Source organism: Zeus faber (assembly GCF_960531495.2).
Source record: "Zeus faber genome assembly, chromosome: 15".
Classification (NCBI taxonomy): domain Eukaryota; kingdom Metazoa; phylum Chordata; class Actinopteri; order Zeiformes; family Zeidae; genus Zeus; species Zeus faber.
The window spans coordinates 9,429,604-9,444,071 of NC_137194.1; the positions used below are offsets into that span (position 1 = coordinate 9,429,604).

Consider the following 14,468-nt stretch of genomic DNA (forward strand, 5'->3'; position numbering starts at 1 on the left):
GTCGCTTCAAGGAAACAAGCGTCTTCCAGTTTTTGTTATCCTCCCTTTATTTCAGGTCTTTGCAAGAAACACGGACGATCACAACGTGACAAGAGAGCAGCGCTTCTGAAAGTCTAATGGCCTCTCTCTCTCTCTCTCTCTCTCTCTCTCTCTCTCTCTCTCTCTCACTCTTTCTGTACCCCTCTCTGTCACACACACACACACACACACACACACACACACACACACACACATGCCCACGGTCCTCATTTTCTCTTCCTTTCTCCTTTCGCTCGCGCCTTCTATTTCCTTTTCTCTTTTTGACAGAGGAGCAGTGAATGTGCCGGAAAAGGAGAAAGCCTGGATTCTACACACCTGTGATTGGACGTGAGCTCATATTGCCCGAGACCATTAAAATGGAGTTGCTATGGAAACTCATAATGCTGCTATCATCGCTCGAGTGCCTGACAGGTAAGGCTTCCAAACTGTTTTTTTTAGGGGGGTTGGCAGGGGGTTGTGTAGGGTATGCATTCATATTTATGTACAAAAAAAAAAATCTATATATATATATATATATATATATATATATATATATATATATATATATATATATATATATATATATTTTTTTTTTTTTTTTTTTTTGCTGGAGCCGTGGTTTCGCACTCAGAAATGCCAGACACTTTCGTGGAAGTGTTTCTAAAGTGGGGCTGGGTCCCATGCTTTGATTTGATTTCGATACAAAGGGTCAAGGTTTGATCCGGTAATGATGGGATGGCTCACAACACAATAAGATTCTGTATCGAGGTATCGACTTTTTTTTATACATAATGACATTCGCGACTGACTTTTCCGTTTACACCTAAACCAATTATATTATATGAGTCCAACGCAGAAGTGAGATATTGAAATAGATTTGTGACCGTGGGAAACGGTTGAATGACCTAAAGTGTCGATATCACAATTTTCAAACTGATTTGAGAAATTCAAACAATATAATTGAATCTGGGGTTTTTTTTTTGTGTTTTTTTTTTTTTAATCCCAGCGCTAATGTGGATGTGGTTGTTATAAAATGTGATGTGATGGGAGTTGGAAGTCTTTGCTTTGGATGTTGGATCATCATCATCATCATCATCATCATCATCATCATCATCCTTATCAGGGCATTCCTTCAGATGTAGATGTGGATGTTTTGGAAAGAATAAGCAAGGTCGCGCTTCTCACCACGCGCAGATGTTCACTTTAAAGAGCGGCGTGATTGTTGCGGCAAATTGGAGCCGGCATTAGCGACCGAGAATACGTCCTTGATCTTGCTTTTAACGAGCGAGCCGATGCTCGCGCCACACCTCGGCGCAGCGTCGGCTCTTCGGGGCGCTGGGAGCGGGAAGAATGAGGTCTTTGTCGCCCGTACGGCGTCTCTCGATCAATCGTCAGCACAACCGGGACCTAAAATAATGACTGTGTGTGTTTGTGTGTGTGTGTGTGTGTGTGTGTGTGTGTGTGTGTGTGTACGTGGGTGCGTGCGTGGGTGCGTGCGTGGGTGTGACTGTGTTGCGCTGGGCGATTGCATTGTTTGGGAATGCATGTCAGTGCTTAATTGCGAGACAGCACTTCTGTGACTAAATTTTCCTACATGGCAATTAGCAGCACTTATCACTAATTCCACCACGCGTCGGTGACTATCTAATGAGGTTTTCCTCGAGGAGCTGTGACTCACTTTGGGATTAGTACTTCCACGCTGCTCCTTTGGATCACACATCATGCCCTAGTTAAGGGTTCTTTTAAATATTAAAGTGTCTGGATAGCCGGTTGTAAACTTCACCCCTGCCAGGATCGATCCGACCGCCCCGGTCTCGGCCCCCGCTTCTGGCTCCGCTGGCTAATAAGGAGGTGCAGTATGTGTGTGCATCCCAGTGACACATGGGCTCGGTAATAAAGAATCATTGTGTTGTGTTGGTTCTTGCACAGTTTGGTAACTCCGTTGGTCACCGGGCGTTGATATTCAGGGTGGGGCTCCCTTTACACGTGGGCGCCGGTGGTGAGCGCGAGGTGTACAGCAACATAGACACTTAGAGAGCGAGAAATATGGGGGTGATGAGCTTGAATCCCCCGACTGGATAAAAGAGTAGAGTCCAACAGGTGGATGAAGGGGAGGTGGAGGGCAGGCAGCAACCAGGGCGGTGGAGGCATGTTGCATGTGGAAGCCGTCAAGTTGTCTGACTAGCCCCCCAATCAACGCATCATATGCAGGTGTGAGTTCACACGGAGATAACTCGCTTACCCTGTGTGTGTGTGTGTGTGTGTGTGTGTGTGTGTGTGTGTGTGTGTGTGTGTGTGTGTGTGTGTGTGTGTGTGTGTGTGTGTGTGTGTGTGTGTGTGTGTGTGTGTGTGTGTGTGTGTGTGTGTGTGTGCGCATGTAGATAGGTAGGTGAACGAGAGAGAGAGAGAGGGGGGAGGTCTGGGCAGAGGTCAACACAAATTGATACACAGGAACGCCAGAGTGGTCAGCGGCGTACGTTAGGAATGTTGCTGAGAACACAGAAACACATTTGAACTCCACATGGAGGGGGGCGACGCCCTGGAAGACAGTTTATATTTGTTTTGGCACGGAAAAACGTTCATTCTGCATTTTCAAAAATTGATGAATGTACAGTACCAGGCTCCAGAGATGGAAATGAATTAACGAATTTCAGCTTTACTTGTACAATCATACAAATTGTACAATTTCTTTGTATAATAATAATTTATTCAAAAATAGCGTCGTAATCAGATGTTTTTTTGACATACACAGGGAATTGGTCGCGGTGAGGATTGGTGTGTTTCTCTACAGACGTTTAACATAAAAAAAGATAGAAGAAGAAGACGTAAGATATTAGTAAAATAAAATAATAATAAAGTAAAATACAATTAAAACTGAAAAAGAAAAAATAAATTATAAAAATGAAATGTAAAAAATACATGAATGAATTCAATAAATCAATAAATAACTAAAACATGACATTTAAACGCGCATTGATGAATACATGCACACACACACACACACACACACACACACACACACACACACACACACACACAGGGAGAGCCTCTGTCAAGGTTTTTCTGCTGCTTCTTTTGAAGATGGACCAAGTTTCCGAGTTGAATAAAATCCGCAAAATCTCCTATTGGACTTGTTTAGACACAGGTTCCACGCTGGCCGAAAGGATCAAAATCCATCCATCATCCCCCGTCCGTGTTATTTTTCCTGCACACATGGTTCTAATGGAACCTCACATATTGCCTCAAAATGTGAAAATATGCATTAAAACTCAACGGTTAACTGTACAAAATATAAATATGACAAATACACTAAAGCTAATAATGAACAACAAATATTACCAAGAAACTGAAAAACAATGACAATTTGATAAAACAAAAATTTAAATGACCCAAAAAACATGGGTTAAAATTATTATCCTGAAGATATGAGAAAATGGTCATGTAGAATAAACCGATTGATAAAATTGAAATATAAGCCTAAATAATTAAAAAAATTAACTGAATAATTCGAACTTCACCCGACATGTGTGGAACAATAAATGCTGCATGGCGTCAGAAAATAGTCTTGCAGAGGAAAATATGGAAATGGGGAAAAAAAAAATCAAGTATGAAATAGAGATGATCAAATTGGAAAACAACCGTCCTAATCTTCTTCGAAAATATTTTGTTTTCTTTGGAAACTCTGGATAGATAGATATATGCAGTGAAACTTCCAAACAAAGTCAGTCAGTGGTTAAAAGTTTCGATATCATTTATAAATATAATTGTTTTTATCTTTTCTGCTGCTTCTATTTTATTATTCTGTTGCATTTCTGAATTCAATTCAAATACACATAAGGACCCTCCTTGTCTGCCACTTCCTTAGCACAATTTAGATGTAAAAGTCCTTATTTACACACGCAGAGTGATTTTTTAAATAGACGTGCAAAAATTAATGCTTTGTTGGGAAATTTTATATTTGAACTCACATGTTGTCATAGTTGTGACCAAATACATCCTGCAGCACTGATAAGCTTAATTCTGTCTTACGTATGTTGTATCCATAAGATGCATTTCACTGCTTTCCAGCGGCTAATTGTCTCGGAAAGGTAAAACCAGTTCTAGAAGTAGATCGGTAATGTTGTCAATTTGACCTCAGTTACAACAATTGCCACGGGCAGTGACTTTAAAGGTGGATTTTAAAATAAAAATACAAACACAAAGAAAATACAAGTGAAATACAAAATAAGAATAAAAAAAGGCCAAACTTGTAAATGTGTAAAAACAGGGGGAGAATTACACAATGAGGCACGTGGTAAGGGTTAATGACATTAAAATATAATAAGTGGTATTTTCAAGTATTTGCAGCATATTCTGGTCTTTATAAATTTGGAAAGAACTCCCTGGGACTCCCACAAACTCAATTTGAGTTTTACAAAGTATCAATTGAATGTATGAATAAAATAAAATCCAGCCCAGGGTAAAGGTAATTAACCCTTTTTCCAGTAATACAGAAAAAAAACAACATATTGACGCATATAAAATGTGGTATTTTTAAGGTGTTTAAGCGGCATGTCTTAAGATTTCATGACATTACATGAAATAACTGATATTTTGACGTTTTTGCGGGAGAGTTATTTTAACTAACTCTGAAGTGTTTCCAAGTTAATCCACGCCATGATCGATGGATCGAAAAACCACGAGGGATAGCTGTCGAAAAAATGTTGAAAAATTTGTAAGCTCATTAATCAAACTTATAAAGGTTGGATTCAGCGCGGCACTGTGCGACGTGATGGCTGAAGATATTTGGTTTATAATGTTAAGTCTGATCCCCGCGGTCCACCTCGTGAAAGATTCATAACCTGTAATGAATTATAGAGTCAAAATACAGCCTCCCTAACTGTGAGGGTCGCTCAGTTTGCGAGGCATGACGACCAGACAACAATCAAAACATGATCCGAGCATTGTGACATATACCGAATTTTGGATCTGTTTTAATCCTTGAGGCTGTTCTTTTTTTAAGAGATGTATCCCCAGTTTAACTATTTCCTTCGCGACGTGTGGGCCCCACGTACCCAAGACGGTTTATTGACTTCCGAGGAGTTCAACCGTGTCTTACCAAGCGCTCCTTATTTAAACATTGAACAGTTTGACTCTGCCTAATGAGTTTGCGCATTTATTCATTTGGCGAGGCCAGGCCCTTGAAATATCTTGCGGTAACTCCGGGTATTTTATTTTTCTTTCAAGCGGCTGCGGCGGAAGGACGGGCGGATGGGTGGATGAGCGGGAGCCCCGAAGGTTCTCTGAATAAACTCTTTACCTCCTTCCCCTGGCTTCCCAAATAACACGTGAAGCCCCTGAAAGAGAGAGACCTTTAAGGTGTGAGCTTATCGGCCCGGACAGAGAAGGAGGGAGATGCTAAAAAAAGAAAAACAAACAAAACAAAAAAAATAGCAAGATTTTTTGGGGGGATTTTATTTGATACATAAAACCCTGAGCCGCAGCGAATGGATTTGGGACCCCACAAACGACCGATACTCCCCCCACAGTTCAGTCCCCGTGCGCCTGTTTATTCACGCTGAGGTAAGCCGGAGGAATTTGTTTGCTGTCAGCTCGTATTGAATTTGAGATTAGTTTTTATTTTCAAGCCTTATTTTCAACGCCGCCCGTTCCTTTTCTTCCCCCCGCCACAGCCGCGGACAGTGCCGCTGCTGCGTCCTGCTCCAAGCCCGCCACACAATTATCACAAACTGGCATCGGGCGGCGCTTATGAGCGGAGGCCTCCTCAAGTGGAGCGAAAGTGAAACACTGATCACCTCTAACTTTACCCATCATGCATTTCATTATGTTTCTTCACTTAACAAGAGAACCAATGTGTAGAAAAGTATGAAAAATATATTTCTAATTTTCGTTTTTGCAAAACACCGCTCCATAGTTAATTACATTTTTTTTTTCTTATTCTCATCAAGCCATCCAATACACTCATTTAGGAAGCCATACCCATGTGAGGAAGCCATGTGTTATTATGGAGCCATACCCATATTAAAGAACATGTTGCTGAATGTTTTATTATGCAGTGTTCCAGGTTTGCAGACGTGAAAAGTTACGACGGATTAATGATTTTAGTTTGTCTTTTTGAAAAGAAATGAAAAGAAGAATATATATACTGTATAGTGTGTATAGGGGACTCCGTGGGGGTTTCATCACAACCTCCATCTGCTGTTCTGCAGCCTTTTTAGGTTTTTTTTTTTGCAGAAAACATCCCCGTTAACTGGGTTGAGCAGAATACTTGGATGAAATAGTATCCGGTTAGGATGATGTACTTTTTACGAGCACGAGTATCGTCTAACAGACACAGCACAGCCTTTACATCGTCCACAGGGATGAACAGCTGGTGACTCTCACTGCTTCTACACCAGGTCGGAGCAGTGAGAGCATCAGCCCCCTCCTGCCTCGGTTTAAATATCTAAAATCAGCCGAGTAACTCGGAGAACTCGGCTCGTGCTGGACGCGGTGCTTTTGATAAGAATACAGTCACGAGGCTGAATGCACATTTCATGTTAGATCACCAACACGGGCTGTTTCAGTTCATTTAAAAAAATAAATAAATAAAACAATCAAACTGACACACAAAGTAAAAGCGGGATACTGGTTTAGCTTTTTTCCCTCCTGAATGGTCAATAGCGACAAAGGCTCATACCCTTAGTATGAATTTCATTCACACAGTAGGCACAATTTAACTGGATGTAAACATGTAAGTGGTTCAGCGCCTGGCGCAATTTCTGCGGTGACGGCGAGCTCCACCATTCAGCGCTGCTTCTCCATGACATCGTGAATAAAAGATGTTTTTCCTCAAAACCAGGTTGATATCATACAGAATTGTGGCTTCTGCAGGAGCAAAACAAATGATTATATACATTGCGTAATATTTTATATTGCGCAATGCATTTTGATTATTTATAAATGTTTGACCCTTGCCAACTATGAAAACTAGAATTCTGCGCCATATTATTATTACCTGAAAAAGGAAAAGAAGGTGTGGGTGAAAAATGACATGCATGTGGTACTAGGGGTTAATTTGGTTGGGAAATATACCTGCGTTGTCAGAATTTACATATGTAATTTGACAAGCCCTTAATTGGCCCTAACTATGTGAGGCCATTTTTCTACACTAGAACCCCTCTTAAAGTACATGCCCAGAGCTGTCCAAAATAGTTGACCTTATTAAGGTAGCTCTTTTAATTACTGAGATGTACTGTAGGGCTTCAATGGTGACCTCTGGTTAGGGTTCAAAGGTCAATATCGCAGTTTAGTGTGCTCTGAAATGTCTCAAACTTACATAGATTATGTTAACCTTCAAGATGAGAACTTTCCAAAAACGTGTTTGGTTTTGATCTACTACAAGTTAAATAAAATCCAACCCTCCACCGCAGTGGGGTGCCAAGTGTGCTTTCCAAATGCATTCACAATCTAAATAGAATAAAATTACGTTTTTGTTTCACTTTGTCATCCGGACGAGTGATAAAATAAACAGATTCATAATGAGAGAAAGATATTGCAATCTAATGCAATCCCAGCATTAAGAATGATTGTAATGCAAGAAAACGGAGTGTGATTGGCGGAATTACCCGTCAATCTAAGAAGCTGACAGAGGGAGGAATGGAGATTCTCTTTATGAGTTGGCCGAGTCAGATGCTACAGTAGGACCGCCTTCGGTTCCTTCCACAGGCAAGAAACTAGGCTACGTACAAACTGCAGGCCAAAGCAGCCCAAATCCAAAATGTTTTGCTCAGATCTGGGGTTTTTTTCATGACGTGTGAACAGCACAAATCACATGGAATCTGATCTTTTCAATTCGGATTTGGGCCACATTCATATGTGGTCCTAAATCGGGTCTAGGTCCGATTTTTTGCAATGCGACCTTAGTCCGAACAGTGAAATCGGAATTCACGCGACTTTCACGTCACTCTAGAACAGGGGTTCCCCAACCTTTCTATTATCACGGACCGGACCGTCTCCCTTGACACAAATCTGTTATCCTCTGGTCACCTGCTTCATACATTACCAAGTTTCAACCCCTCTAGTAGCGGTGTTCATACTGAAACACTTGTTACACTCACCTTCCTGTTCCTCTTCACCAGTGCTCCCTGCATTTGCAGCCAAACAGCAATTCCCAGCAGAGCACCCTCAGCCTTAAAACAACAACACAGGAAATTGGTAAAATTATCTGCGCCGATCTCGAGCCTTTCTCTGTGGCGGAGCGGAGAGGTTTCAAGTCGCTTGTTCGCACTATTTCAAGTCATTCCTGCAGTGCCTGAGCTGTGTGAGGCAATGGGAGTGGAGTTGGTCCAGTCATTGAAGGTCATCAACCTCACTACTGATCTCTGCACCAGCAATCTCTGTATTACCGGGAACTGGTGTGAACGTGTAGGGGAGTCTTCAGTAAAGAGGAAAGCTGCTAAATGCTGGTGTGCTGGGCAATGAGCAAACAGAGATTCTGTGTTGCCCTAAGGAAAATATAAGAGAATGGGAAGAGTGTTGTGCACTCTGTTACAACAAGTGTTGTTTCAGATAACGCAGCTAACACGGTGAAGGCCACGAGTGATGATGGGCACATCCGTTGCGTGTCCCGAGGTCGGGCAAGCTTCAGTTCCGGGGCCAATCTTGCGCGTTTTGTACTGCAGCATCTCAGTTTTCCACCTACGAGGGTCCAGTCTGAGCGACTGGAAATGTGGTCAGTCTACAGCATACGAGCCTAGACCCTAGCCACAGGGGCAGTCTTAGTGATTTGGAGGCCCCCGGGCAAAGCGTATTTGAGAAACGCAATCATGCAGTGGCATAGGTTTTGTTCGAACATCGGTGGGGACACATTGGGGCTTGTCCCCCAGGAAAGTTTGAGCTTTAGCCTCTGCCTTTCCTGCATTCTGGTGAATTTTTATGCACCAATTTGTGCCTTTTATGCATACATTTCTGGTGGAAATGCCTTTATTTATGTAAAGAAAAGACAAAATTCAGGCACCGGGTTACAATTCATAACGGAATATAATGCAGTAAGGCTCTCAAGCATTCTGTATTGTTTTCAAAAATGTATTCTCCTGTCGCACAACTTTTCTCATTTAATATTATCCCTGCTGAGTCAACACACACACACATACAATATAATATAAGAGTAAATCATGACTATAAAAAAGGCATGATTTACGCTTCTGTCCTCTTTTGTTTGAGGAAGTAACCTCTTTAAATGTGCATGTGGCACCTATTCACGTCAGTGATAAATGCCACGCGGTTCATTTTAATGAATTCATGAACCGCTGGACGTTAATAGCTCATAATGTGTTTCAGCAAGATTTCTGCTCATGGTCATAACTTTCTTCACATTCAAAACATATCACACATATTTTTGTTTTGGGATGATTTTTAGGAATCATGTACATCTCAACTATGTTATTGAAGCTGACTGAAAGCAATAATACAACACATTCTGGCCATGACCGGTTAAAACATTGATCAAATCTATCAGAGAATGAGACCTCGTTTAAACCTAAATAATTAGTAAGTAATAAGTAATGTTATAGCGTTTTTTCAAAATAAAAGTCATCTGCTTCTTTCATGTTTTTATTGGGGGGCAAATGCACATATTTGATATATTGAGGGGGAGGTATCCCCCGCGTCCCACCCCTGAAAAATGCGCCAATGCAATCACAGCGAGTGAACAATAATTATTTTAGAGGTGCATCTTTCCAGTGAACAAAGCTAAGTGAGAATTATAACTGAACCACTGAAATGCTCATCAGTTCGTGAGAAGACAAGGAGCAAGAACAGAACACTTAATTATTTTTAAACAATTGGATAGGATTTTTTTTCATTAAATGCCTTGCTTTCATTATTGTTGTGTAATTTGTTTTAGAGGAAGTTAATTGAGTCCAGTCACATGAAATCATTAAATAATGTTTTTTTTTGTCGTGGAATAAATAAAGAAACTAATTATTTTATAAAGTTTCATAGTAAATCCAAATGCTTGGGAGCCGCTAGAGCATGCGTCTCTTCTCCTCCGCCCACTGCATCTGTGTTCGCTCATCGTTCAGTTCTAGTTCAGTTTGTCACATACGTACACATACAGTCGTACTTGTATGCAGTGAAATGTCATGACACCCGGTGATTACGCACAAGCTCTTTAAGCTCGAAAAATACTCAAATGTGCGTAATCGACACGCGGCGCTCGCGCAGGCGGCCTCAAGGGGCGGCGCCACAATCGCGATTCTGGCTTCTATAATTATATAATAGGATTAATTGTCTGTGCTGTATTAAATATACATCTAAATCCTCCTAAATGAAACTTTACCATAACTTACCTCCAGTACTTACCTCACAGAGTATAAATCCTTCTACTTATCGGGTCTGAGCGATGCACAGCACTGGTCGCTTGAGTGACGAGGGAAACAACATATCTATGAATAATAAAAATTCACACCTTTACGAGGCCCCCTCGTGCACGAGGCGCCAAGCAATTGCCTACCTGTGCCTTATGGTTAAACCGCCTATGCCTCTCCACGTGGAACAACTGGTTTTAATTTAGGTAAATGAGGCTTTGAAAAAAAGCATAGGATTATTTGATCAATGGAACAATCTCTCTCTCGACCCGTGGGAGGCACAATAAACCAACATATAAACAATAAAATAAATCTAGAAAATGAGGAATAAACAAGAAAGATCTTGGCAATATACCACAAACATTAACTAGAACACTGTTGACAACTGTTAAACACATTTTAATTAATAAATAAATAAAACAAACAACCAAATGACCCTGATCCCTAAATTCCACATGGGAAATGGTTATTAAATTGTTTGTTTTGTTCTTGTTTACCTGAGGCAGCGTGGGCGGCAGCCCTCTGACCTTCTTCACTGCTTCTCATTTAAGTTTCCATGTTTTCGGTGGCGAGGAGGAAGGAGTTTCACTGAGTTTACATCAGTATATCGTCGGGGGCCCCGAGGCATGGCCCCCTGAGCTCCATCCCCTCTCATTGAGTCTAACACGTCTGTTAACCGTTGCCATGACGATGCCTTTAAATCTCAGCTCAGTTCAGCTGCTCCATTTTCCCACGTGCTACAGCCCTATATCTGTCTAATGCCTATTCATTTTCACGTGAAATACATTTTTCGAGTTTAACTTTGCATAACGCCCACACCGCTTTGGAATTGAATACATAAACATGGAGGTTAATCAAAAATTCCCTTGGATACGGCACGCTTGGTTTCAAGGTGCCGGTGTGTTTGCAGTGACATCAGTGGTTAATTGGAAGGTGCAGCGACAACAGGTTGCACGAGAACGAGATACCAATCAATGGAACAATACATAGAAAAACAGATCAAACATCGTCGATCACGTGTCCGACGCCACGATTCAGCATGTCATTGCCGCAACAACTTGGTTGATTGCAATAGAAACAAAGGCAGAGCGACACAGAAAATGGATGACACCAAGGATAAACTAAAAGTCATAAAACACAATATTAAGTTAAGATACCACGAACACACACACACACACACACACACACACACACACACGCCGAGTCTGCTATGATTGTAAACAGCCACTGCTAAACTTAAAAGTGTCGAATATTTACCCCAGTCAGTATCATATCCGTTTTGGTTGAACTTCGGTCCAGTTTTGACAGATTATATTTAGATTATATTTAGATTCAAATGATCCCGTTTTCGGTGTCAAACACAGGCACTTAGCGAGCTGGAAATGTAGGAGTGATGACGCGGCGACACGGCCCTGCAATGCAGGCAGCAAAGCAGGTAGGGCAGGAGGGACTGGCGGCTGTTTGAAAAGGCCGGCCAAATACGGGCATGGAACTGTGTGGCGCACTTTCCCACCTACCAAACTATTTTCCCAACAGCCAGACTTCATTTGAACGAACATTTTATTCATGGTTCCATATTTTATATTTAGCCAAAGGAATTGTAAGAGCAGGACCATTGTGCATGATGCATATTTCCAGTCTTCGGAAATTAGGGGACAAATGCATTCCTGCTCCCTTATCTCAAGCCGTGTTTTGATAGTACTGTATGTGCCAAAGGCTGACTGTTTCCTTCTTATCGTTTATCCTCAAAATGAAAAGGTCGATTTCTGATGAAAAAAGACCCACCCCTTCCACAAGGGTGCCGGGCGCACCACTGGCCCGTCTCGCCCGCGCTGTCGGGGCGGTGGAGCGGCTACGTTTTGTATGAGCATTACTGCTTCCTGACCCACAAGCCTCTAATTTATGGTTGTTTTTTTTTGATAAATTTTTTCCAGGCAAAAAACAAACAAACATCAAGCAAGTGAGGCGTTCAGGGGGGTGGGTGGGAACGAAAGAGGTGCCATTCACCATAATACAAATCAGTGTACCATCGAAGTGAGTGTGAAGCTGTTATTTTAAGGTTAAAAAGTAACATGGTGTTGCTTTCATTGATTTAAATAATTACAGTTAAATCATGGTTTATTTAATTAATTTAGTTATTTATTCATTTATCTTATTGTCTTTTTATAGCAAAAAAAGGCTTTAAAAAAAAAAGTATTTTGAAGTAATGGAGCTTGTCCGGTCGTGTCGTCAACAAACACACCCAGTTCCAGTGAAGCGTACACTCAGGGGCGGATTCACAAAGTGATTGCGCGGCTTTTGCGGCCGCTGAACCGCCACAAATAACAGAAAAAGCGAGCGTCCAATTCACAAAGCACCTGCAAACGCTGAAATGCACCACTAACTGCTCTGCCACGCAAATAGCGTCTCGGTGCGCCGGTGTTATTTGCACCTATTTGAATTTGGTATTTTTCATACATTTGGTGCAAACTTGCGATCCAAAAGGACCTCGTTGCAAAAAGCTTACGCAGTTCACGAGTGAAAATATTTGCATCTGCTGAGACCCGGTGGCAACTGCGCTGGCAGCGCTGTGCAATCGTCTGCAGAGAGCTGGTGCAACTGAAGTGCATTTATAAGGGGTGTCACACTCAGACTTTCCAGTGATCTGTAAATCATAATCTGACATTATTATTTCAATTATTATTACTGTCATGGCATCTGTCGGAAGCGGAATGAGCAGCAGTCCGTTGTGGTGTTCAAAACCCACTCCAAAAGCAACTTGTTGAAACTGTGAATTTATTGTACAAAATAGGCGTTACAAAGGTTGACAAAAACAGTTCCATAATTCCTATTGAACCCCTGACGATATGGAAAGAAAAAAACAACTAAAAGTTATAGAGAATAGTGAAAAGGTGGTCAAAACTGGCATTGAACCACAGATGGAATCGAACCTCACAGGACCATGGACAGCTCTGCGGCCGCGCGGCCTTTCCCGCGCAGCGGAACCGCACGGAACTTTTTAGAGGAAAGTAGATTCAATTAAACTGTCATCATTTCTACATTGGGATATTGAGATTGGGTGAGAAGTAGACTTTTCTTAATAAATAAATAAATAAATTACCACCTGTGTGGAAAGAGTAAGTTTCATTATAGATTTGCTTGACTATTTAAATGTTTTAAAGTCACGCACGTAAACCTAAAAACACTGAGTAAAACCCAGGGTCCCCGACAGTATTTAAACAGTGTGTGTGTGTGCGTGCGTGCGTGCGTGCGTGTGTGTTGATTGCGTGCAGTCATTAATCAATTAGCACAGCGTGTGTCGAGGAGAAGACCTGCTTTGTGGGAAAAGCTGATTTGTCTGCTGATCATGTTTTGCAGAGAACCTTCAACATCCTGGTGTGTCGGTGAACAAACAGCGGCTTCCGTGAGAGCGCATTGTGTTCTGGTGATCAATCAGTCAATCAGGCAATCAATCAATCAATCAACTCAACCAAGGACAACGATTCCTAAACAGGCAGCGCTATGATTTCTCTGCAACTTTCAGGGCTTTCATCCTTAAGGAGGAGGGAGGAACAATCAGCAAGCGAGGTCCCATCCCTCCCCCCTTCTCTCCCTCGCCCCCCTCCCATCTCCCTCACCTCCGTCTAACAGCTCCACCCTCTCCCAGAGTTTTTTTTCGAGTCGCAAGGATGAGACCTGCACTCCCGAGCGTGATACCTCGCTCCCCATACAAATTTGTTTCTCCCCCGTTCGTTCTTCCCCTTACCTTGCCTATCTTCGCACTTTTCCTCCGTCATTACAGGAATGCAAATGAATTAAGGGAAGAAAGGAAAAAACGTAATTCCCCCCTCTGACCGAGAAAAAAGGGAAGAAAAAAAGGAAATGTTTATTCCAAAGACCGCCCCATGGGTCGCTTGTTCGCTGCAGAATTACTGTGGGCCTTCCCTGAGCAACATGAATTCCTGATTGTACCTTTCTAATTAACTAGGAACGGAGTGCCGTCGCCAATACGCCGCCTTCTTTGTTGTTTGTCTTTTCCTGCCTTTATGGAGAGAGAGAGAGAGAGAGAGAGGGAGAGGGAGAGCGAAAGAGATAGAGAGAGAGTTTCTTCTCTATTTCATT

At 41.9% G+C, this 14,468-nt stretch overlaps 1 protein-coding gene across 1 annotated transcript in view; it reads left to right on the forward strand.

Moving 5' to 3' along the window:
- Nucleotides 1-395: 395 nt before the first annotated feature.
- Nucleotides 396-14,468, forward strand: part of cntn3a.1 (contactin 3a, tandem duplicate 1) — a gene marked incomplete at both ends in the record, with an annotated part of 105,448 nt that continues 91,375 nt past the window's right edge. Inside the window, one exon of the mRNA XM_080014578.1 lies at nucleotides 396-450. Coding sequence (XP_079870704.1) covers nucleotides 396-450 — 55 coding nt within the window. The remainder of the gene's footprint in view (nucleotides 451-14,468) is intronic.